Source organism: Heterocephalus glaber, unplaced genomic scaffold, assembly GCF_053883595.1.
Source record: "Heterocephalus glaber isolate CG9 unplaced genomic scaffold, H.glaber_assembly_v1.0 deba00001452, whole genome shotgun sequence".
Lineage (NCBI taxonomy): Eukaryota > Metazoa > Chordata > Mammalia > Rodentia > Bathyergidae > Heterocephalus > Heterocephalus glaber.
This window is the reverse complement of record NW_028258302.1, coordinates 671,266-696,743: the sequence shown is the minus strand read 5'-3', so window position 1 is coordinate 696,743 and position 25,478 is coordinate 671,266. Positions and strand designations below refer to the sequence as shown.

At 48.1% G+C, this 25,478-nt stretch overlaps 1 protein-coding gene across 24 annotated transcripts in view; it reads left to right on the top strand.

Annotated features, from left to right (window-relative positions):
- Positions 1-12,132, top strand: part of Ptprf (protein tyrosine phosphatase receptor type F) — an 86,294-nt gene extending 74,162 nt beyond the window's left edge. For 9 of the 24 annotated variants that reach the window (XM_087214943.1, XM_087214949.1, XM_087214945.1 and 6 more), the window contains 13 exons: positions 1,020-1,052; positions 1,867-1,964; positions 5,826-5,949; positions 6,114-6,289; positions 7,006-7,125; positions 7,348-7,502; positions 8,001-8,286; positions 8,389-8,567; positions 8,776-8,902; positions 9,131-9,256; positions 9,565-9,719; positions 9,802-9,952; positions 10,455-12,132. In XM_087214943.1, the coding sequence (XP_087071069.1) occupies positions 1,020-1,052; positions 1,867-1,964; positions 5,826-5,949; positions 6,114-6,289; positions 7,006-7,125; positions 7,348-7,502; positions 8,001-8,286; positions 8,389-8,567; positions 8,776-8,902; positions 9,131-9,256; positions 9,565-9,719; positions 9,802-9,952; positions 10,455-10,523 (1,799 nt within the window). In that variant the 3' untranslated portion in view covers positions 10,524-12,132. The remainder of the gene's footprint in view (positions 1-1,019; positions 1,053-1,866; positions 1,965-5,825; positions 5,950-6,113; positions 6,290-7,005; positions 7,126-7,347; positions 7,503-8,000; positions 8,287-8,388; positions 8,568-8,775; positions 8,903-9,130; positions 9,257-9,564; positions 9,720-9,801; positions 9,953-10,454) is intronic. The other 15 variants (XM_004871883.3, XM_004871882.3, XM_087214941.1 and 12 more) reach the window with 3 other exon arrangements.
- Positions 12,133-25,478: the final 13,346 nt, after the last annotated feature.

Here is a 25,478-nt window from a genome sequence, read left to right as displayed (position 1 = left end):
AGTAGATGTTGATGTCAGCAAAGCCTAAAATAACTACTCTCTGGCCTTTCATAGGGAGTCTGCCAACCCATAGATGGTAAAGATGGTTTATTCAAGTGCCCAGTGGTTGATGAAAGTCCACTTCTGTGAGCCTAGTAGAGCTGTCAGCTAGGCTCTCCATATAAGGCCTCTCCATGTGGCCTGGGCTTCCTCACAACATGGTGACTGAGCCCCAAGGGTTTGTGTCCTGAGAGAGAGCATGCCAGCCAGACCTAGCAGGCTGCTGCAACCAACATAATAGAATTTGTGAGGAATCCAGGCCTTGGGCTGATGGTACTAGAGGGCAGAAAAGCCTGCTCTGGGAAGGGTGCCATTGTGCAGGCACCGTTCAGGGGAGGAGGTGGGAGGTGGCTCCCTTGGGTGAGGCAGCGCATGAGTATTGAGTTAGCCCTTCAGTGTTGCTGCAGCATTGGAGCCACAAGGTGACTGGAGGGTTAGGCAGAGCTCCTGTTGCAGAGGGGTTGGACTTCACCTTGATTGTCCCAAGGAGACACTAAGGGAGCAGGAGGGTCAGAATTGTCCTATAAGAATCCCACTCTGGCTGCTGTGAGGTCATTGGATTGAAGGAGCAGAAATCAGGATAGGGACTAGGCTGCTTAGAAGGTAGAAAGTGGCAGTGGGGACAGAAGTGAGGGGTAGCAGGGCTCAGCTTGAGTCCATATTGGGTCTGGGCCTCTGTGATGGGCTCCAGGCAAAAACCACCTGTGTGGGAGGTGCTGCTGGGTGCCCTGAGAGGTCACTCAGGTCCATGGGGCTCAGGAGCGTTTACTCTGGAGGTGGGGCTTATGTCTGCTAGTGGGAGACAAAGGGGGCCTACGCTAGGCATAGTCCCATGGCCCTCAGCCCCTCACTTCCTTGCCGTCCCTCCCACACCACCCTGTTCCTTGGCCCTGTACTGTGTCTGATCTTGGCTGTGTGACCACACAAGGTTAATGGGCTCAAAGCAAACCCCACTGTTTTTTGGTTTGTTTTCTCTGCAGGTTCCAGTGCCCCCAGTTGCCCGAATATCTCAAGTTAGTTTTCAAAGTTCCCGTGTTTGGGAAACTTTGGCTTTGGTGTCTGTTTCTACTCTACTTTTCTCCTCTTGTCACCTTGCCCTTCCTTGTTCTTCCCTCCCCTTTCCTGTGTTCACTTCTCAGCTGTCCCCTCATCTCTCTCTTTCCCTTCCTGTCTGTCTACTTTTCCCTCCCACTGGCCCTGACCTGATTACCTTGTCTCTGTCACCTCTGGTCTCTGTCTCAACACCTTCCTGGTTCCTGTCTCCTTGTCTTTTTGTGTCTAATCTTGCCCCCATCTCCACTCTTGCCGTGTTCCTCTGTGTCACTGTGCCATTGTGTCCGTACTTGAGTACTTGTGATTACCCCATCTACACACTTGATGCCTGGGATCAGTGTCACCGAATCTCCTCTGGTGACTTTTGCCAGTGTGGGGAAGGAGGGCTGTCCCCAGGCAGGTACAATAGGAGCCCAGACTCCATCCTGTCACCTGTGGCCGACCTGGGCTTACAGCCCCAGCCTGGGAAGGAGGAAGCCTCTCCTTCCTCTTGAGCAGACCTGCCAGACAGAGCCCTGGTGCCCCTACTCAGCACCGGGTTACCTGGACATGCTTCCACGTGCCCACGGCATACACACACCTGTTCCCTTCCACCCTCCAGCCTCTGTGTGCTCCCCTGTCCCTGCCACCGCATGTGCTGCTGTCTTCATGCCACCAGTGCTAAGTGCTCCATGGTCACATATGTTCACATGTGCACATACATGCATTGGGACTGTCTCCACCACCCTGCTCTAGCTTCCCAATAACTGCCTGTGTGTGCCCTGCCTCTCCCAGGTATGCGAGACCATCCACCCATCCCCATCACCGACCTGGCAGATAACATTGAGCGCCTCAAAGCCAACGATGGCCTCAAGTTCTCCCAGGAATATGAGGTGAGACATCCCCCATCATCTCCACCGCCTTTGGCTGGCCCCTATGGTGTCCTTTCTTGCCCCAGGCTCTAGCTGGGCTCCAGGCTTTGCTGGTGCACAGAGAGGAGGGTTAGCAGCACTGAGGCCAGCTGTGGAGCTGTCCTTCTGGTTGCTGGGCCCTGCCTAGACCCTTCTTGTGCTCACTGCCCCACCCAGAATATCCTTCAGAAAGCTGTGCTTGGCGCCCAGACCCATGCCCAGAGGCTAACAGGCAGACACAGGCCACCATAGCTGCTCTTGGGACTTGCTGCAGACTGGTACCAGCTGGACACTCGACGTCATCTCTCACTCAGTTCCCCCCTAGTCTTTTTTTTTTTTCTTTTTCGTACCGGGGATAAGAGAGTTCTTTCTTTCTTTCTTTCTTTTTTTTTTTTTTTGTACCATGGATTGAACTTGAGTCCTTGTGCTTGCGCAGCAGGCAGCAAAACCACTGAGCTAAATCCCCGCCCACCCCCCCCCCCCGCCCCCCAGTTTTATAAATGGTATTGTTACTGTCCCATCTTAGAGATGAGGAAGCGAGGCCTGGAGGGGTAAGTGACTTGCCCAAGGTTAAACAGCTGATGAGGCCAAGGATTTAGGTCAGTGGTGCCGCCTGCCTCTCAAGTGCAGAGTCCCAAGTCCTATCCCCAGTACAAAAAAACAAAAAAAAATAGCTGATGAGCAGTGGAGCCAGGGCTCCTGTCCAGGCCTCCCTGACACCTGTGCCCTACATTTTGATCACTCTTTTCACATACTGGGCACCTGGGACAGCAGTGTCCATGTCTCCCAAGGTTGGCTTGTACCAGTCTGGAGCAGTGGGCTGCTCCCAGGCAGATGTGGTAGGAACCCAGCCTCCGTCACGTCAGCTGCCACCAACCAGAGCCCCCATGTGAGCTCAGAGTTCACAGAGTGCACAGGCCTTCCACATGCTCGCCTCTAGGCTTTTGTTTTAGTGTGTGAGTTTTTGTTGTTTTGTTCTGTTTTTGAGTTGGAGTCTTGCTGTGTTGCCCACGCTGACCTTGAACTTGTGATCCTCTCAGGTCAGCCTCCGGAGCACTTACAGATGTGTGCCCATTGTGGCATTGACTCCTGCCTGCCGGAGGCTCAGACTTCAGGGTTGGAAGGTTTCTACTGTGCCCTTAGCTGGTGGTAGGGGATGACTCTGATTGTCCCAGGCGGTCCAGCTGGGAAGGCCTTTGTTAGAGAATGAGGTGATAAAGGAGATACCTTCTTTTGGAAGCACAGGTGAAGATGTCTCTATGCCCCATCTGCCACTTTTCCTAGCACTTAGCACAGGTTTTAAATTGTGATGATGGATAGGTGACAGATGGGTTTGCTGAGACTCTGGGAGTTTGCTCCCATTCCAGTCAGGTATCCACCCTCAGCTGTGTTTGGAGGGTACATCCCGGGGAACCAAGATTGCACCTCCAAGGGCAGTAGGGCAGGTTACTGAAAGGAAATTGAGCTTGGCAGGCAGAGGGCTGAGTATATCTGCTGCAGAACAGTGCTACCCTTACCTGTAGTACACCCACTGGGGCCGCTTTGGGCACAACCTTGCTGTGAATCAGGAATCTCTTAAGTTGGGCTTCCTGCCTTCTGCTCTTTCTCTGGCCTTGGTGTTCGACCCATACTCACCTATGCCATGTCCCACATCTGCCCTTCCTTCCACTATCTAGGCTCATAGCAACCCACTGCCGCCTGCCCACTCCTGTCCTCTGATCTGGCTTTCTTCATAAGACCTCCTACCCAGAAGCTACCCGAGGCTGCCATGCCTCTCACTCAGCCAAGACCCAAGCTCTATTACCTTTACTGTTATTCATCACACGTTCTCAAGGACTTACTGTGTGCCAGTCCCTGGGAATGTGGAGATGAATATCAGTGAGTGGGGAAATAGGCACAGACAGGTTATTGGTATTGAATGTGCAACTGCACCTGTATGCCCTGGTATAAACATGACTATTGATACATAGAGAGGGGAGGCTGACAGCACCGAGGCAGTCTGAGGGTTGAGCTGTCCCTGGCTCCCATGGAACGAAGCAGTGACACCGTCCCACAGAGGAATAAGGCTGGGGCAGAATTTGGAGGACCTGTGTACTGTGCTAACTTTGGGTTATGTCCATCTACAAGACGAGAGTAATAACAGAACCTGTCTCGTATGAGAATTAGGCAGAGATGTACGTACCAGGGGTTTTACACAGTACCAGGCACACTGTCCACTCCCCCCAGTCTTGGCTCTTAATGTTACTGCTGCCTAAGCGCACAGGAGGCTTTTAAGCAGGAAATGGTTATTCAGATCTGCTTTTTTGAAGGACCGTTCTGACCATAGACAGAGTGGGTCACAGTGGGGCAAGAGGGAAGAGGCAGGGAGTCGCCAAGCTTGAGTTGGGTATCCTGGCCGAGGGCAGTGGCAGCAGGTCGGAGAGGACCGAGGAGAGGGGGAGCCATCAGGTGATGGGGACTGAAGGGAGGGGGCATGGACTTGAAGGTGTTGGCCTGGGATTTGGGGAAAATGGGGAATGGTGCTGCCCACTAAGATGGAATCCCAGAGTGTGGAGGGGAAGCTGATGGGCTCGACTTTGAAAGGATTGAGAGTGAAGGGTCTATGAGACCTTCAGATGGCCATGTTCCGGAGGAAGGCTTCCAGGTATCCAGAGGGGAGCTCTGGATTGCAACTGGAAACAGACAGCTGTAGCATACACGCATAAGAATCCTGCAAGCAGAGCTAGGTGTGGTGATGCACACCTGTGATCCCAGCATTTGGGAGGCTGAGCCAGGAAGATTGCTGCAAGTTCAAGGCCAGCCTGGACTACATAGTTCAAGGCCAGTGTGCACTACAAAGCAAGACCCTGCCTCAAAAAACTAATAAATTTTTAAAAATAAATAAATGATAAAAAGAAAAGAGAAAGACAGTCCTGCAAGCAGCCAGGTGTTGTGGTACACTCCTGTAATCAGAGCACTCTGGGAGGCTGAGGCAGGAGAATCACAGTTTCAAGCCCATCCTGGGGAACTTAGTGACTTAGTAAGACCCTGTCTCATGAGGGGCCGGGGATTTAGCTCAGTGGTTCTGCCACCTGCCTCGCAAGCACAAGGACCCGAGTTCGGTCCCTGGTACCAAAAAAAAAGTAAATTTAAAAAAAAATTAAAAGTGAAAAAAGGGCTTGGGATATAGTTGAGTATGAAGGCCCTGGGTTCAATCCCCAGTACTGGGTGTGTGTGGGGGGCCCGGTTTCCTGCAAGCAACAGTGGTCACCCAAGAAAGATGGGGGCCAGGGATTTAGCTCAGTTGTGCCGCTGCCTGCCTCTCAAGTCCTGAGTTCGATCCCCAATACCCCAAAAAAAAGGTGGTAGAGGAGAGCCTGGGAGGGGTCCTGGAGGAGCCTATGTCTTCCCTACTGGAAGGGCAGGGGCAGGAGAGCAGACAGGGAAGAAACAAGCCCAGGTGGAGGAGAGCCCAGCGAGGGGGAGCACAGTGTCCAGAGCTTTGCCTGTTTGCTACGCAGACCAGAAGGCTGTGGTTGCTCCCATCTGGCTATGCTTATTTTCCTAGTTGGGTTCAGGGCCCTTGCCCCCACCCCCAACCCAGACCTGTCTACCAGACAAGTGGATTTGGTGCTTTGGTCAAAGGAGTCTCTCAATCCATCATTTCCTGATGGGGATTTGGCAACTTCTTGACTGGTGTGGGTGGTCTTCACAGCATCATGGGTACATGGTTGGGTGCTGTGGCCGCAGAGTGAGGCACCAGAGTGAAGCTTGTAGGATGTGAGCACCAGCTGAAGGCTGAGTCCCCTAGGGGAGGCGGCTGTCCCTTGGCTCCCCCTCACTTTCTGCTTCTGTTCTGCACAGTCCATTGACCCTGGACAGCAGTTCACTTGGGAGAATTCCAACCTGGAGGTGAACAAGCCTAAAAACCGCTACGCAAATGTCATTGCCTATGACCACTCTCGAGTCATCCTGACCTCCATCGACGGTGAGCTAAGGACAGAGCGCCGTCCCACTCCTTGTCCTTTCCCCTCTGGCTGGAGTGGCATTTCATCCTACAGAGGATGCTCAGCAGCCTTGGGTGCCCTGAGGCATAGTGGGCTGGGCTGGGGGCCCTGGGTTCGTGCTCTCCCGTGACCTTTCTATCTGTAGGTGTCCCTGGGAGTGACTACATTAACGCCAACTACATCGATGGCTATCGAAAGCAGAATGCCTACATCGCCACCCAGGGCCCACTGCCCGAGACCATGGGAGATTTCTGGCGGATGGTGTGGGAACAGCGCACCGCCATTGTGGTCATGATGACACGGCTGGAGGAGAAGTCCCGGGTGAGGTTGAGGGGCCCTGCTGGGAGGTGGGAGGGAAGTCACTCAGCTGCCAGGTCCTGTTGGACATGTTATTTTCTCCCTATGGGCAGAAGTTCCTGGAGGGGTTCCCCAAGTGCTGTTGTTTTCTTGGAGTATTGTCATGTTCCCCAGCTCCTCAGGTGTTTCCGGGATATGGCATGTTCCCCAGATGTTAGTGGGTTTCTGGTATGTTAATATGGTTCTCGAAATGCTGTCATTTTCTGGAATGCTAATGTGTTCCCCAGTTGTTGGCATGTTCCCGGGGTGTTCACGTGTTCCCCAGATGCCAGAGTTTTTAGGGCATTAACATATCTCCTAAGTTAATGAGTGGAAAGAACTGCTCTTATCTGCTTTCACACTGCAAAGCATTGACTGGAGCATAAAATTTACAGAGCTTGAAAATAGGGCATAAATGTTATGGGTAAATTTGGCAGATAATGTGCCTGGTGCTATCTGGCCTTGAATAAATAATTTTCAATTACGGCCCTAGTTCTGCCATTGAACGTGGGGGTGGTGACAGCATGATGAGACCTGGCGAGGAGACGGGGACAGTGAAGTTGAGAATTTGGGGCTGAGGGGCCTTGAGCTAGATCTAGATAGTCTGAATCTTCCACTCCGCTTCTGCCTGTCTGAGCTTTTGGGCATCTTCCAGCGTCATCACCTTTGCTCTGTGCCCGGCTCTGCTCGTCCCTCTGCAGGTAAAGTGTGATCAGTACTGGCCACCCCGTGGCACTGAGACCTATGGCCTCATTCAAGTGACCTTGCTGGACACTGTGGAGCTGGCTACATATACTGTGCGCACCTTTGCGCTCCACAAGGTACAGCCTGAGTGTCGTGGGCTGGGGCAGGGAAGGCCACTTGGATGTTGGAGGGTGAGAGACTAGAGGGGTGGGAGTATGATAGGGTGGCCTGCGTTACAGGAACAGTGTGGCAACTCTTTGAGTTCCTCACATGGCTTGTCAGCCCCATCCAAGAGTGACAGGTCTGGGTCTGTGGCAGGCCAATTTCTGATCACCTCATCTCTTGACTTTGCCTCCCAGAGTGGCTCCAGTGAGAAGCGTGAGCTGCGTCAGTTCCAGTTCATGGCCTGGCCAGACCATGGGGTTCCCGAATACCCAACTCCCATCCTGGCCTTCCTGCGAAGGGTCAAGGCCTGCAACCCACTAGATGCAGGGCCCATGGTGGTGCACTGCAGGTGAGAGGGCACGATGTGTCCAGAGGGGAAGAGTGGAGCTGGGCCTGGTGGCACATGCCTGTAATCCCTGCTACTTGGGGGGCTCAAACAGAAGACTAACAGGTTCAAAACCAACCGAGACGGCTTAGTGAGACCCTGTCTCAAACTAAACTTTTTGTTGTTGTTCTTTTTTTATTTGTTTGTTGTTTGTTTGTTTTTTGAGACAGGGTCTCACTCTGTAGTTCAAGTTCAGCTCTGAACTCACTTGTAGCCCAGGTTGGCCTCGAACTCATAGTGATCCTCCTGCCTCAGCCTCCCAAGTGTTGGCATGCATTACCACACCCATTATTCAAATTAAATTTAAAAAAAAAATCAAAAAGACTGAGATGTGGCTCAACAACAGAGTGTTTACCCTTACATGCAGGAGACCCCAATTTCAATCATCAGTGTAGCCAAAAAAATAAAAGCAGTTGAAGGGAAATGGGGACCTCTACTCTAAGCTGAACCCTTAATCTGCAGTGCTGGTGTGGGCCGCACAGGCTGCTTCATCGTTATTGATGCCATGCTGGAGCGTATGAAGCATGAGAAGACAGTCGACATCTACGGCCATGTGACGTGCATGCGATCACAGAGGAACTACATGGTCCAGACAGAAGACCAGTATGTGTTCATCCATGAGGCGCTGCTGGAGGCGGCCACATGTGGACACACCGAGGTGCCTGCCCGCAACCTCTATGCCCACATCCAGAAGCTGGGCCAAGTGCCTCCCGGGGAGAGCGTGACTGCCATGGAGCTGGAGTTCAAGGTGGGGTTTGGTGGGCCTGCTTGGCTCTGGGGACCTGGACTGGCTCATGAGTGTGACCTCGCCAACGGGAGCCAGGCCTGACCTAGCCCTCCCTCTCAACAGTTGCTGGCCAGCTCCAAGGCGCACACATCTCACTTCATCAGCGCCAACCTGCCCTGCAACAAGTTTAAGAACCGGCTGGTAAACATCATGCCCTATGAACTGACCCGTGTCTGTCTGCAGCCCATCCGTGGTGTGGAGGGCTCCGACTACATCAATGCCAGCTTCCTGGATGGATATAGGTCAGCATGCTCAGGCCTGTGGCCTGCACCTGCCTGGTGGGGGCGGGCAACACCATAGGGCCAGACTAGAAGACCAGAGTGGGCTGGGTAGAACAGTGAGGGCTTCCTGGAGGAGGGGTGCTCTGAGCAGGGCCTCAAGGGGCCAGACTGTCTCAGGGAGGCTGGGAGCAGCAGCACCTCCAGCATGTCCAGTCTTATGTCCACCCAGACAGCAGAAGGCCTACATAGCTACACAGGGGCCTCTGGCAGAGAGCACCGAGGACTTCTGGCGCATGCTATGGGAGCACAATTCTACCATCATCGTCATGCTGACCAAGCTTCGGGAGATGGGCAGGGTGAGCCCACCCCTTCCCCTAAGGCCCCTGTCACACTTGGGAGAATAGCCACCCTTGAGAGAGACGTCCCTGTCCTTACTTGCTCCTTTCACACCCCAGCCTCCATCAGCATAGCCTCAGACCTCCCTTACACCACCTGAGGCGTCCTGTCCCAGAATCTTCTGAACCCTGCAGGTCCCTTCCCCTGCCTCCTCATCTGATCTTGGGGACTGGTCCCTCTGTCCGCAGGAGAAGTGTCACCAGTACTGGCCCGCAGGGCGCTCTGCTCGCTACCAGTACTTCGTTGTTGACCCGATGGCTGAATACAACATGCCACAGTATATCCTGCGTGAGTTCAAGGTCACGGATGCTCGGGTGAGTGAGGCATTCAAGCAGGTCCACACTGCCTGAGCACGGGGGTGGGGCTGCCCACATGGAAGCTTAGTTGGAACTGCAGAATGCGAGGTGAGGGTGCAGCCTATCTCCCAGGATGGCTTCGTGTGTGACAACTTGCATGGTTGTTTTACTGTACTTCTCCAGCCAAACCCAGAGGGGATGCAGCCTAAGACACAAAACCTTAACCCTGCCATGAGTGGAGTCCTTACGTACACGAATGTGTACTAATTTTTTAAAAAGACCAAAGAAAAAGCATATTAACCCTGTCCCTTGCCCACCTCTCCCAGGATGGACAGTCGAGGACAATTCGCCAGTTCCAGTTCACAGACTGGCCTGAGCAGGGCGTACCCAAGACGGGGGAGGGCTTCATTGACTTCATCGGTCAAGTGCACAAGACCAAGGAGCAGTTTGGTCAGGATGGACCCATTACAGTGCACTGCAGGTAGGGCTGTCCCCATGGAGGGCCAGGGGTGGGTGAAGCCTGGCAGACTTGCTGCCTGATGTGAGCAGGACTTCTCACTCAGCTGTTTTCTGAGCAGTGCTGGTGTGGGCCGCACCGGAGTCTTTATCACTCTGAGCATAGTCTTGGAGCGCATGCGCTACGAGGGCGTGGTCGACATGTTCCAGACTGTGAAGACCCTGCGCACACAGCGTCCTGCAATGGTGCAGACAGAGGTACGCAGACCAGAGTGCAAGGCCAGGGTTTCACCAACAGCCCTCCTCAGAACCCTAGGCTTCAGGTGAAGTTGGACACACACAGGCACATGTGTTTGTTGGTACTTCAGATAACATTGCCTGTTCTGCCTAAAATGCAACAGAGGTGGGCGAGATTCGTTCTTTCATCCAGTAGCTCTGTAATGAGCACTAGTGATGTGCTGGCTCTAGGTCAGAGTTGTACATAGCCATCCTTAAGAGGTGCAGTCTAAGAGCAGATAAACATGATTAAGGTGGCAGGAGGAAGAGAGCTAAATTTGGGGGCTCAGGAAAGAGGTGAGCCTTCAGAGGCGCTTTCAGGCTCCCCTGGACATTACCTGGCACAGCTGTCTGGTTCCAGCACATGCTGTTGCCCAACAGAGGCTAATTCCACAGCCCACTGGTGGCAGCATGGGTGCCCTTAACAGTGTGGTAAGGATATCTGTCGGTGCCACCCACACTGACCAGCCTTCTATCCTGGCAGGACCAGTACCAGCTATGCTACCGTGCAGCCCTGGAGTACCTCGGCAGCTTTGACCACTATGCAACGTAACTACTGCTCCCCTCTCCTCCGCCGCCTCCACCGGGGGGCTTCGGAGGGGACCCAGCTCCTCTGAGCCATACCGACCATTGTCCAGCCCTCCTGCACAGATGCTGTTGCCAGCAAAGCACAGCCCACTGGGATCACAGCGTTTCAGGAACATTGCCACACCAATCAGAGCCCAGAGCACTTCTGGGCAAGTGGGTGGCTGGCAGGCAGGCGCTATCGCCCCTCTGTCCACCAGGCCCAGCTAGAGCCTGCTTCAAGCTCTCATTCAGCTCCACGTTTCTCATGCTTCTTTTCATGGGGTGGGGATGGGGGCAAAGCCTCCGTTTTTGTACGTTAGTGGGGTAGATTGAGGGATTCTAGCCTCTTCCCTCTGATTTTTCCTTTCACAAATCCTTGATTGCAGAATGGGCCACTGTGGGGGTTGGGGCTCATTTTGTTTTCCTTTTTGAGTTCACTTTGGGTCCCTTTTCTGTATGCCTTTTACTGCTACGGACAGAACATGCCTTCCTCCTGTGGAGCTGGGGTCGGCAGCCTTCGAGAAGCTTGGCCACAGACTCAGGAGGTGGCACTGATTGGGCTGCTCTTCCAGCCCTCAGACAAGATCCTTTTCCAGCCAAATGCAGGGGAACAGTTTTTAAGGTTTTGTTTTAGTTTTCCTTCAGAGCCTATTTTGGGCCCCACAGACAGTGGTGGGTGGGGAGGCGATAGGAAACACATCCCCAGTCGTCTGTTCCAGTGTGTTTAACATTCACAGCCCACAACCACAGACATGTCTGGGGAGCCTGGCAAGGCATTCCCCATCACCATTGTGTTTGCAAAGGTACAAAAAACAAAAAACAAAAGTACAAAAAATGACAAAAATTTTAAAAACAACAAAAAAGAAAAATGTCATCCCCTGGCCTCTGCTTTAAACCCCCAAGAGGTAGGTGACTCCATGTACCCAGGGTTCCCAGGAGGCCCGCAGACTCACTGGTCCTCCCACACTTCAGTATGGCAGGTGGTTACAGGCCGGGGGTCTGGCCATGTGGCCGAGCAAATGGCACAGGTCAGGGTGTGCCATGCCCCACACACCTCAGGGCCAAGCGGGGGCATGGCCAGCCCTTCAGGTCCAGGCCAGTGGGCCTAGTAGCACATGTCTGTCCTCAGCAGGGGTCGGATGATTTCTCCCTGGATTGCAGCTGTTTTCAAAGCCCCCTGAGAATCGCTCTTTTCCACTCCTTCAAGATGCCCTCATAAACCAATGTGGCGAGACTACTGGACTTCTGTTGACGGTACTATAATCAGTCTTCTTATCTTGGCTTGCTGAGGAGCAGGGCAAGGGCCTCTTCCTCCAGGTAGCACTATCTAGATAGGTAAATGGGGGCAGGGAAGGGTGCATAGCTGTTTTAGCTGAGGGACTTGATGGAGATGTCGCCAAATTTTGCTAGGCTAAGTCAAGATCAACAATCCAGGGTTGGTAATGTTGGATGAAACATTCATTTTTACCTTGTGGATGCTAGTGCTGTAGAGTTCACTGTTGTACACAGTCTGTTTTCTATTTGTTAAGAAAAACTACAGCATCATTGCATAATTCTTGATGGTAATAAATTTGAATAAGCAAATTTCGTATAAACCAGGCCTCTGTCTCAGCTCTTTCTGAATCCAAAGAGTCTGCTTGCATGCATGTTTGTTTGTTTTGTTTGTTTGTTTTAGAGACAAGGTCTCACTGTGTTACAGGCTGGGCTCGAATTCAAAAACTCTCAGTGACCTATCTACCTCAGCCTTTTGAGTGCTAGAGATTACAAGTGTGTACCACTATGCCTGGCAAGAGTCTGCACTTTTCTTTTTGGTACTGGGGATCAAACTCAGGACATTGCGGTTGTAAGGCAGGTGGCAGCACCACTGAGCTAAATCCCTGGCCCAGGAGTCTGTACTTTTAAACTGGTGGCAGCGTGGGTTCTAGAGATTGCCAGGACAGTGGGCCTCTTCTGAGGACTTGTGACAGGGATGCTAGCATACCAGCTTCAACTCCAAAGGCCAGAGCCCTCAGGTGCGAAGCATACTCCAGGATGGGGATCATACTGTGTCTCCTCCCCCTTAAGATGCTGTTTTGCCACCCTGAAAGTCCTAGGCTCCTTGCTCTGGAAACTGTTCTCAACTCTGACCACCTCCCTCCTTCACTACTCTAAGGTGGGAAGGCCCTATGGCACAAGACTCTCATCCAGTGGAAATTGGTTAGTGAGGGCTCATAATGTTTGCAGTGTGGGAACTGACACCAAAACGGTGGCCACCTAGCACCTGGACACAGCAACATCTGCTTGTTGAGCTCTGTGCCCTCTCAACTGGTAACTAGACAAGCCCTGTGGAGTTAGAAAATCACGGAACTTGTAGCGATACAGAGACCCAGAACAAATAGGGAAGAGAAATGCAAGTTGGTAGTTAGCACACAGGAGAAAATGTCATGATAGAGCCCTTCCTAGAAGTGCTATGGGAATGCTGAGGCAGCATCTGAACCAGGGGAAGGTGTCCTGGAGAGGGTGACAGCAGATCCCAGATGTTTCATAGGGTGACTCGTGGTTTTAAAAGGTGGGAAAAGTATTCCCAGTGGAGACCATGCAAAGCCTTGGAAGCACAAAACCTTAGCAAGTGTTGGGCTGGGGATCTAGCTCAGTGGTTTCGCCGCCTGCCCCGGTACCAAAAAAAAAAAAAAAAAGTAAAACCTTAGCAAGTGCAGTGTGACGGGTGGTTCAACACTGGGCAGAGATGCAAGCTGGACTGAGCCCTGGAGCGCAGGCAAGGGGACTGAGTTAATGGAGAAGGATTGTGGGTGACCTGGCGGGTGAAGTGCCTCTGCCTGAACTGTATGTCCCAGGCCAGCTCCGTGAGGGCCCTCACTGGGGGCTGAGTGACTGAGGCCTTGCACCCATCCCTTCTTGGTATTCCTAGACCCAGTTCAGTTCCTGAGCTATCTGCATTTGTTCAGAGAAAGGATACTGCAGGATACCTGAAGGTACTGAAGTTAAACAGTTGTTTGCTAACTAAAAGAATGAGTGTTTTCAAGTAAGCAATATATGGGCTGGGGATGTAGCTCAGTGGCCCCGCACCTGCCTGGTAAGCACAAGGTCCTGAGTTCGATTCCCAGTACAGGGAAAAAAGCAATACACACTAGAGTTTCACGTGAGGAACACCAGCATCAGAAGTGGGCCCGGACAGGTTGAGCACTGAGTGCTTTATGGACCATACGAACCCTCAGGGCTGGCAGCAGAGTAGACACTGTTCACGTCACAGATGAGAAAGGCTCAGGTGAGCACCACTGCTGGGCCCATCACCTGCTGGTGTCTGTTTCAGACTCCTGTCACCTGGTGTCAACCCTCTCTCCCCTTCCCTTTAGCTTCCCCATCCTAGACCCACTCTGCAGCCTCCCCCACCCAGAGCTCAGCATCTCATCTGCCCAGTTTCCCAATCAGGCATCTCTTCCAGCCCGTCAAGTCACCTCACTGCTAACCCTGCCCCTTGGTTCCTCTCTGACCTCAGCTGGCTGCATCTCTGCAACTTCTGTCCCAAGCCACCCTGTCCCACCTGCATCATGACCTCCACCCAAGAGTCCACTGTCAGCACAGTACCCAGAGTGCTCTTCCTCACAGGGCAGACATGACCAAGTCACAGTCCTGACCAGAACCTGCCAATCACCATGCCTGCCCTGCAAGCTCAAGGTCCTGAGTTCAATTCCCAGTACCAAAAAAAAAAAAAAGGACCCGGAAACGCTGTGAAGTCATCCATAATGCCATGGTTCTGCAGGCTCTTGCTCTCTACTTGTTTCTTTTTAGCAGACAAGGTCTCACTATATATTCCAGGCTGGTCTTGCACTCACTATGTAGCTTAGGCCGGCAAACTTGAGGCAATCTTCCTCCCTCAATCTCTCAACCTCGCAAGTGATGGGATTACAGATTTGTGCCTCTACTACACCTAGCTTGCTTTTTTTTTTGGGGGGGGTCTCATGCTATGTAGCATAGGCTAGCCTGAAACTCATGATCCCCCTAAATGTTGGGATTACAGGCATGGGCCATCATGCCCAGCTGCAAAATGAATTCTTTATTAAATTTTGTGACTTTCTTACCATTCTGTCTCAGCTCCAGACCTTCCCACAACCATTTTGGGAACATTCTTCCCGACCTCTACCTGGCTGAAGCCTTTTTCAGGTCTCAGCTGAAAATGATTCCTTCAGAAGCTATCTTTTTTTTTCTTCAGAAGCTATCTTTAAGCATCCTAAATGAGATTAGGTTGCAGGTTATCTGAAATACCTTACTTCATCTAATCTTCCCAACAGTGTATGAAGTAGGTCCCATTTTGCCAATAATTTTGTAGAAAATTAGGTTTGCTGGGTATGGTGCACATCTGTAATCCCAGCTGAAGCAGGAGGATCACAAGTTCAAAGGCAGGCTGAGCGACTTAGTGACTTAGCAAGACTGTCTCAAGGTAGAGTAGAGTGGCTGGGCATGCAGCTCAGTGTAAAGACTCTGGGTTTGATTCCCAGTACTGTAAAAAAAAAAAAGTCACCCCCTAGATATCCATCCTATTTCCTCTCACCGTTCTTGCCCTTGCTGTGTGGTGTCATGGCCACACCAACCTTGATGCACCGGGCACATTATGTAGCGGCCTGTGCCACCACAGCCAGCTTGTTCATATCTGGAAGGCAGAGTTGAGAGCTGATGGACTGGATAAGAAAAGGAGAGTAGGGCCAGGGATTTAGCTCAGTGATGCCAGCGCCTGCCTCGAAAGCGCAAGGTCCTGAGTTTGATCCTTGGTACCAAAAAAAAAAAAAAAAAAGCACAGGTTGACCCACAGTTTCAGCCTGAGCACCTAGAAGGCTCCTGCTGGCATTTATTGCTGTGGACAGGCTGCACACAAGGGCTGCACCGCTGCAGGCTCCCAGCAGTCTTGGGGACTTGGCATTGCTCCCTGGCCTGCCTGACCCCAGGGCTCTGTGTAGCAAAGGGGTAGTAAGTGCGGATGATCTTTTTCTTTGTAATTTTCTGAATTTTGTTTGTTGTTTTTTGAGACAGGGTCTCCCTATGTAGTCCAGGCTGACCTTGAACTCACTATGTAGCCCAGGATAGCCTTGAACTTGCAGTGATCCTCCTGCCTCAGCTTCCCCAGTGCACTGTAATTTTCTGAATTTTTTTGTTATTCCCCACCACCACCAGTACCAGGGATCAAACTCAGGACCTTGCACTTGCCAGGCAGGTACAGCACCACTGAACTACATCCCTGGCCCTGTAATTTTCTAAATTTATATAGTTAATATTACTTTAATTTCAAAATAACCAACCTTTCTAGCTAATATGCACTAACAAAATAACAAAAATAAACTTTTGGGCTGGGGATTTAGCTCAGTGGTTCTGGTGTCTGCCTTGCAAGTGCAAGGTCCCGAGTTCGATCTTCGGTACCAAGAAAAAAAAAAAAAGATAAATAAATAAATAAATAAACTTTAAAAATTGTACTGTTAGTACTTCTTTTTTTGGTGCCAGGGATTGAACTTGGGTCCTTGCGCTTGTGCAGCAGGAGGCAAAACCACTGAGCTAAATCCCTGGCCCAGTACTTCTTTTTAAAGCAAGAAAAACCTGAATAGGATAGGAAGGTAAAATATCCTTATTCTCTTCCTGCTCCTGCCCTAACTGCCTGGCAGGAAAAACTAGTAACGGTTTATTCTATACCTTTCTGAGCATTTTCTGTAAATATGCAAACATGTACATGAACTTTTATTTTTTGTATAACTAGAATCGTATTATTTATACCTTTCTGAAAACTACCCTTTTTATTTAACTATATTGCCAAGGAGCCAGATACAGTGCCATATACCCGTGGTCCCTGTACTCAGGAGGCTGAAGCAGAAGGATCACTTGAGCCCATGAGTCTGAGGCCAGTCTGGACAATATACTACTGTCTCTAAATATGTATATGTGATAGAGAGGTGTTTTTTTTTGGTACTAGGGATCGAACTCGGGTCCTTGCGCTTGCGCAGCAGGCAGTGAAACCACTGAGCTAAATCCCCGGCCCAAGTTTTTTGTTTTTTGTATGTGGTACTAAGGATTAAACCCCTGGCCTTCACACTGAGCTACGTCCTCAGCCCTTTTTTATTTTTCATTATGGGACAGGGTCTTGCTAAATTGCCAGACTGCTCTAATGTTCAGTCCTCCTGCCTCAGCCTTTCCTCATTGGTGGGATTACAGGTGTACACTACTGTGCCTTGTTTTATACTATTCTGTTATAGATGTACTGGGATTTATTTTATTTTATATTTTGGCACTATTGGGGATTGAACCCAGGGCTTTCACACTGAGCTAAATTCCCAGGCCTTTTGATTTTTATTTTGAGACAAGCTCTCACAAAGTTACCCAGGCTGGATACAAATTTGTGATCTTCCTGCTTCAACCTCTCAGAGTAGTGAAATTACAGGTGTCTGGTGGTATACTGTGATTGTTTAAACCAGTATCAATATAAATTTTTCTTTTTTGCTGTTTTTTTTTCTTTCTTGGTACCAGGGATTGAACTCGGGTCCTTGGCGCTTGTGAGGCAGGTGGTGGAACCACTGAGCTAAATCCCCGGCTCAATAAACAGCATTTTAATTTTATGTTTATGTTTCTATTTTTGTTTTTGGTACTGGGGCTCGAACTCAGGTCCTTGTGCTTTCGAGGCAGGCGGCGGAACCAAATTGTATGTTTATGAAAAAATCTTTGAAGCATAAATTTGAAGCAAGTCCTCTTCTAATTCCTTCTTCATTCCTTCACTTCTGGGCCACACTCAGCCACTGTTGTGTATGCGTGCAGATGTTAGTCCTTCTCAGACTCTTTTTCCCTTTGGTGTAGTATACTCCCCTCAGTGTTTTCATATTGGACAACAAACTTTTGATTCTTGTGTACCTGAAAATATCTTTTTTTTTTTAGGTACCAGGGATCGAACTCGGGAACTCATGCTTGCGAGGCAGGCAGCAGAACAACTGAGCTAAATAAATCCCTGACCCTGAAAATATCTTCTGTACTCACTCCATTTTACTTTTGCCTGCTCTAGGCTTTGTTTGCTCCCATTACTGGAGTTTGAACCCAGGGCCTTCACCCTGAGCCACATCCTCAGCCTTTTTTCAAATTTTGAGGGAGAATCTCATTAACTTGCTTAGGCTGGGACTGAATTTGTGACTCTACTGCCTCAGCTTCCCAGACTGCTAGAATTACAGGCAGGTGCCACCATGTTGGGTGCCCTGGGCTTATTTACACAAAATAATTTTCCCCAGAAAATTTTAAAGATATTCTTTCTGTAGTTACCAATTGTACAATAACCAGTTGGTGAAGGAGGAGGGTTTTATGATAGCAAATCACCCTCATATTTGTCCCGTGCCCCCCCCCCCCTTTAGGTGGTACTGAGGATTGAACCTAGGGCCTTTGCACTGAGCTATATCCCCAACCCTTTTTAAACAATTTTTTAAATTTTGAGGCAGGATTTTTTTTTTTTGAGGCAGGATTATTTGTTTGTTTGTTGTTTCTTTTTTTTTGGTACCAGGGATCAAACTTGGGACCTTGTGCTTTCGAGGCAGGCAGTGGAACCACTGAGCTAAATCCCCAGCCCCAACCATGCACTCTGTTTTTTTTGTTTGTTTTTTGTTGTTGTTGTTGTTGTTTTTTTGGTACCGGGGATCAAACTCAGGTCCTCAGCTTGTGAGGCAGGCACCAGGACCACTGAGCTAAATCCCTGGCCCTGTTTTGTTTTTTGAGACAAGTTCATCCTATGTAGTTTAGGCTGCTTGATCTTACTCTGTAGCCTTGAACCCTGCCTCAGCTTCCTGAATCCTGAGTTTGCAGGCTTGCGCCACCATCCCTGGTTTAATTGCAGAGTTTTATTCCTCAGAAGAGTTGACAATTGGGCCAGGGATGTAGCTCAGTGGCACAGTGCCTGCCCGGCAAGCTCAAGGCCCTGAGTTTGATTCCCAATACAAAAAAAAAGTTGAGAATCAAAGCTGGACATAGTGGCGCGTCCCTGTGCAGGATCATGAGTTCAAAGCCAGCATGGGCTACAAAATGAGACCCTGTCTCAAAAACAGACAGATAAAAAAACAGTTGATACAGTAGAATTTAGTCCAATACTCTTTCTCCAACTAGTGACAGGATCATATGGCTTTCTCCTTTCCTCTGTTAAAATGATGACTTTTGGGGGTGGATCTTCCATTGCTGAACGAACACTGCCATCCCTATAATAAAACCACCTTCTACATCCTGCCAGATCTGACGTCTAAGAGTTTGTTTTGTTAAACAAATTTCTATCTATGTTCATACTTTTTTCTTCTATTATCTTTATCCAGTTTTAGGATTAGCACAATGTTGATTTCCTAAAATGAGGGGAGAAGTGTTCCTTCTTTTTTCTGCCTTAAATGTTTGATATAATTTATCAGTTAAAATGTATGTGAGCCTGCTGTTGTCACATAGGTAGGTTTTCAAGCTAGGAATATACTTTCTTTAATAGGTGCTATTCAAATTTTATATTTCCTCCAGAGTTAGTTTCATTAATTTGTATTCCAAGTTACTTCTTAGAAGTTGTCAAATTTATTTCAAAAAAGATTTTTGTAATATGCTTTCTATATCCTTTTAAATTCTGTAAAATCTGTGGTAATGTCTCCTAGATCTTAATATTGTAATTTAAAAAATGTATAACTGATATTGTGTAACAGGAAGAAAAGGTCTAAAAGAGCAGGGGAATTGGGAGGGGTAGGGGAAGGGAAAAAAGGGAAAGGAAAAAATATGAGAAGAGGAAAAAATGGAAACAAGGTCTTTGCAAATAGGGAAGGGTGGAGGGGGTGAAGGGAGGGCAAGGAAAGGGGAAAAAAAAATAAGAACCAAGAGACTCATGTAATGGTACAAGATCCCAATGATGAATGTAACTATTTTACACCTAAAATGTACCAATAAAGTTAATGGGGGAAAAAAAAAATTCAACTGAAAAAAACAAAACAAACAAAAAACAGTTGATAATAACATATCTGCAGACTATATGAGGTGTGATAGAAAATACAGTGAATGTTTTAAGTTTTTAAAAAATTTATCAGTTATGGACTAGAGATTTAGCTCAGTGGCACTATGCCTGCTTGGCAAAAACAAGGTCCTGAGTTTGACCCCCCAGTTCCTCAAAAAAAAAAAATTTTATCTAGTGTAAGACATTGCCAATAATCGTGCTTAAAATACTCCCCTTCACTTTGAACACACTTATCCTATCGTTCTTGCCACTTTCTGAAGTCTTCTCTCCTGTCCTTAGTTGCCCTATCATGGATGACTTGATCCCAGAATTGATTCAAAATATTTATCTTTCATGGTCTTTTTGACTTTGGGGGAGAGTCAGAAGTTACAAGGTGCCAGATCTGGTGAATAATGTTTTTATTTGACAGAAATTGCCATAAACAGTTGATCAATGAGGGGTGGTCATAAAATTCAGTGAATACTTAAAAAATTCATTTACAGTAAAGACACATTGCCATTAATCCCTCTTGCTTCAAATACCTATCCTGTTGTTCTTGGCAATGTGTCTTTTACCGTAATAGGTTTTTTTTTTTTAATTTAAACATTTCACTATAGCTTTCAATTAACCCTTGTATGTGTTAACATGAAAGAAAAGCTGACTGGAATCTAAAAAGCTTAAAGTTTGTAGTCAGAAGTAAGCTGTGCTCGTCCAGCCCTTCTGAAAGAGAAAGAGCTGAAGCTGGTGTCTGCAACCACTGGTGTTTTTAGAGCAGGAGTTATAATATGCACAGATGCCTGTGACTGCAAAGTGATCCCCTGGGAAGGACAGACTGGCACTTTAGATCCTTTATCCACCAGCCCCTAACAAGTCTTTGTAGCCTTGGACAGTTGTCTATCTCTCCTTCATCCCTTTACCTAGCCCTAAAAGTACTTGTAGTTTTTGTTTTTCTTCCCTCCTTTCTTCCCTTCTTTCCTCCCTTCCCTCAAACCTCCCCTCCCCTCCCCTCTCCTCCTGTGTTACTGAAGAATGAACCCAAGACCTCCGCGCTGAACTACATCTCCATCTCCAGCTATCTTTATTTTTTGACACCTAATTTACTTAGGCCAATCTTAAAGTTTTGGGTTTTTTTTTTTTGGTATCGGGGATTGAACTTGGGACCTTGTGTTTGTGAGGCAGGCAGCAGAACCACTGAGCTAAATCCTGGGCCCCTCAGCCTTGAAGTTTTCAAATCACTAAGAACAAAAGTAAACACCCTAAACCAGGTGGCCCATGCCTGTAATCCTAGCATTTAGGAGGCTGAGGCATGAGAATTGCTGTGAGTTCAAGGCCAGTCTGGACTACATAGTGACACCCTGTTTTGTTTTGTTTTAAGAAGTAAACACCATAGTTTCATCCTCAGTACCAAAAAAAAAAAAGTAAACACCATAGACACAAATAGGAAATTAAAAAAAAAAGATATGCAAATTCCAGTAGAAATATGAAAGACAGTCTCACTAGTGATCAAAGAAATGGAAATTGAAACAAGAATGAGGTACTATTGTTTGACTATCTAATTGACAAAAATTATGTATCAATATTGATGTAGGGAATTGGGCACCCATATTTGTAGTGGGAATGTAAACTGCTTCTACCTTTTTGGTTGGTGTTTTCTTTTTTTTTTTTTTGGTACCAGGGATTGAACTTGCACTTTCGAGGCAGGCAGCAGAACCACTGAGCTAAATCCCTGGTCCCCCTTCTACCTTTCTGGAAGAAAGTTTGCAGTGTCTTTCAATAGCCTTATTGTTGACTCTGCAGTACACATTTAGGAATTTACATAAAGAAAACAGCTGGACAAGCAATTTAAAAATGTATTATTTGGGCTGGGGATTTAGCTCAGGGTTTTGCCACCTGCTGTGCAAGCGCAAGGACCCAAGTTCGATCCGTGGTACCAAAAAAACAAAACAAAACAAAAAATGTATTGGTAAGGATTTACTGTAGCATCATTCATGGTAGTGAGAAGTAGTCAGCAACCCAAGTCAGACACAGACATATATGTATCTGTTTTGCCTGGAGCTCCTAAGTGCAGAATCTCAGGCCCCACTTCTGATGGCTGAATCAGAACTTACATCTGTATAAGGATTAGATTGTTACCTTTTATTTTGGTTTTTTGGGTTTGTTTGGGTTTTTTTTGTGTGTGTGTGTGTGTGTGTGTGCTACTGAGGATTGAACTCAGGACCTTGCACTTGTGAGGCAGGCGTGGTGCCACTGAGCTAAATCCCTGGCCATTTTTTGGTTTTTTGAGACAGGATCTCGCTCTGTAGTGCAGGCTGGCCTTGAATTCACAACAATTCTCCTGCCTCAGCCTCCTGAGTGCTGGGATTATAGGCATGCACCACCATGCTCACATTTGTATGAGTATACAGAATTTTAGCAGTGATTTTTCTGGACGTGAAGTTCCCTATTTTATTTTATTTTATTTTTTGGTACTAGGGATCAACTTGGGATCTTGCGCTTGTGAGGCAGGTGGCAGAACCACTGAGCTAAATCCCCGGCCCAGGTTCCCTATTTTAAACAAATTTTCTAGCGCTTCTGTTCCTGATTTTTACTTCTTTTTTCTCTGCCGTCTCAGAGAAAAACAGACCATGCTACAGGTGCATATGTATTTCCTCTGCCTTGTTGCCCTTCTTGGCACATCTCCCCCAAAATCAGGTCCTCTAGGGGTCCCTCCTTAGCCCCTGCCTTCCCCACCCTCAACCTGTGTAGTCTGTGTTGGTCCAGCAACCAAAGCCCTGTGCTGCTGTTCAAATAGTAACACAGGAAAAATACCAAGGAAAGTATCCAGGTCGCATTGCAGAAATGTGATGCAAGCAGGAGTAATTATGGTGTAGTGCATCTGTTGCCCCTGTTGGACTGTGAAGTTGAGGGCAAGGACCACATTTCACTTGCCTCCCAGCTGAGAGTTGACCTCTGAGAGGGACTCAGTTTGAGTTTCCTAGGTGGACTAAAGCAGAGATGCTTGATCTGGCCCCCAGGCAAAAAGTAAATCTGGTCGTCAGGAGGAATTAGGGCTGGGGCTGTTTTCATATCCACTCCAGCTCCTCAGAAGTCCTTGTCTTTCTGCCCACAGTGAACTCGAATCCTAGGGGGCTGCAGCAGGGAGTCCCCAGTCCCCAGTGCCTCGGCTAAGAAGGGACCTGCACCTCCTCAGCAGTTCCACTTCTCCTGAGCTGCCCTTCCCTCCCAGCCCCCACAGGAACAGGAATAGCTCAGATGGAGATTTACCAAGCAAGGACATATTTTAAATAAATAAGAATTACCCAGGACTTGAAATAAACTTAATTGTTTTTTGCTTTTGTTTTTGTTTTTGAGACAGGGTCTCGCTATGTAGTTCAAGGTGGCTCTGAACTCACTATATAGTCCACGTGGTCTTGAACTCCTGGTGATCCTCCTGCCTCAGCCTCCCAAGTGCTGGGATTACAGGTGTGGGCCACCACACCTGGGCTAAAATAAACTTTTAGTGGGAAGACTCCTCAGTCTTTCCCAAAGACCTTGTGTCCCAGATCTTTTAACGTGGCCAGCCCTTTTTTACCTCATCTCTGGGATGTTTTCAGGGCACTCTCTGCAGTTACCCCCATTTACATGGTCTATACCTAGTACATGTTATAACACCTGTAGCATCACCAAGTGTATTATAATAATACCTGCTAGCATCACTAAGCATTTCTGATCCCCCCACCCTTCTTCTGGGAATAGGGATTGAACCCAGGGCCTTACAAATGGTAGGCAAGTGTTCTACCATGGAGCCACATCCCCAGCCCTTTATTTAAATTTCCAAAATTTCTCAGCAAGGCTTCTTGTGCCTCTGCCTGTAATACTGGGCCATCCTTGGGCCGGGGATTTAGCTCAGTGGTTCCAGCGCCTACCTCGAAAGCGCAAGGTCCCAAGTTTGATTCCTGGTACCAAAAAATCCCACAAAAAACAAGCAGTGGGCCTACAGAAAGAGCCAGGGCTGTCTAAGGGCTAACGACAGTGGTGACCACAGAGATCTCCCTTGGAGCAGACCCTCAAGGAGCAGACATGCTAATGGGGAGAAGAAAACAACAGGACAATAAAGGAAGCACACAGTCGTCCTAAGGAAGGGCTTCATGGCAGCTGACACATGTCAGCAAGGCCCTGAAGGAGCAGGATAGTCAGACACAAGGCCTGGAGAAGTGTGGGGTGAGATACTCCAGGGTGTGGCTGGTGGGTTTTCTGTGGGAGTGGGAGGACTTGGCTTCTCTACACAGTGAGCTGGGAAGTCTTTTGATGGTTTGAAGACTAGGAGTAACAGGATCTGGCTCCTGACAGGAAAGACTCACTGTCTGCTGGGTGGAGACTGCAGAGGGCAAGGGTAGGGGCCAACAATTAGGTTGAGAGTTTATCCTATTCAGGCTGCAGGTGTGGGCGCAGGGTGGAGGCAGTGGAAGTGCAGGGAAATCCCAGGTTCTGGGTGTATTTTGGAGGCAGATCAGAACTATGTTCATGTTAGCGAGGCATGGTAGTGCACACCTATAATCTCAGCACTTGGGAGGCTGAGGCAGGAGAATCACTGTGAGTTTGAGGCCAGCCTGGGCTACATAGTGAGACCCTGTCTCAAAACAAAACTATGTTCATGTTAGTGTCAAAGCACCAAAAAACACAATTCATAAAATAAACTGATAAACTGTATCAAGTTAAAAACCTCTGGTGCTTCAAAAGACATTGTAAAGAAAATGAAAAGACAAGCCACAGGATAAGGGAAAATATTTATAAAGCCTGTATCTGATAAAGAGTTGTATCCAGAATATAGAAAGTACTCTTGCAACCCAATAATAATAATTCAAACCACCCAATAAAAAAATGGACAAAAGATTTGAATAGACATTTCCAAAACTGGCTATATAAATGGCTAATAAGGACATAAAAAGATGCTCAACATCATTAGTCATTAGGGAAAATGCACATTAAGGCCCCAGTGAGATACTACTTCATGCCCACTAGAATGGATATAATCAGAAAGATAGAAAATCTGGCAAGGGCATGGAGAAATGCAAATCCTCATATACTGTTGATGGGAATGTAAAATGGTACAGCCACTTAACAAAATAGTTTGGCAGTTTCTTAAAAAGATAAACATAAATTTACTACACAACCTCCCAATTGTTCTACTCCTAGTTATCGACCCAAGAGAAATGGAAACACATATCCACACAAAGACTTGTATGTAAATATTCATAGCAGCCCTATTCAACACCAGACAAAAAGTAGAAACAATCCAAATGTCAATAAAGGCTACAATGGGATACTGTTCAACAATAAAAGGGAAGGAAATACTAAGTACTGATATATGCTGTAATATGGGTGAAACTAAAAAAAAAAAGCTCAGTGGAAGAAGCCAGACACAAAAGACTCCATATTCCATGACTCTATTTATATAAAATGTTCAGAAAAGGCAAATCTATGCAGAGCAAACTAATGCTTTCCTGGGATTTCGGGTGGGAACAGAGATTAACTGCAATTAGGCATAAGGTGGTGAGTTTTACTGAGGTAATAGAAATGTTCCAAAACTGGATTGGGTAAATCTCAGTAAATATATTTAAAAGCTCCTAAATTATATACTTAAAAAGGAAAATGTTAGCAAGACGTAGTGGTACACGCTGTAATCCCAGTACCCTGGGACACTGAGGCAAGAGGATCACAAATTCAAGCCCAGCCTGGGTAATTTAGGGAGACGCTATTTCAAAAAATAAAAAAGGGCCAGGATATACCCCAGTGCAAAGGCCCTGGGTCCAATCCCCAGAATCCAAAAACCAAAAACCAAAAAAGATAATGTATATGTAAATGTATGTTTTTTGTTTTTGTTTTTTTTGGTACCAGGGATCGAACTCGGGTCCTTGCACTTGCGTAGCAGGTGGCAAAACCACTGAGCTAGGGCCAGGGATTTAGCGCAGTGGTTTTGCACCCTGCTGTGCAAGTGCAAGG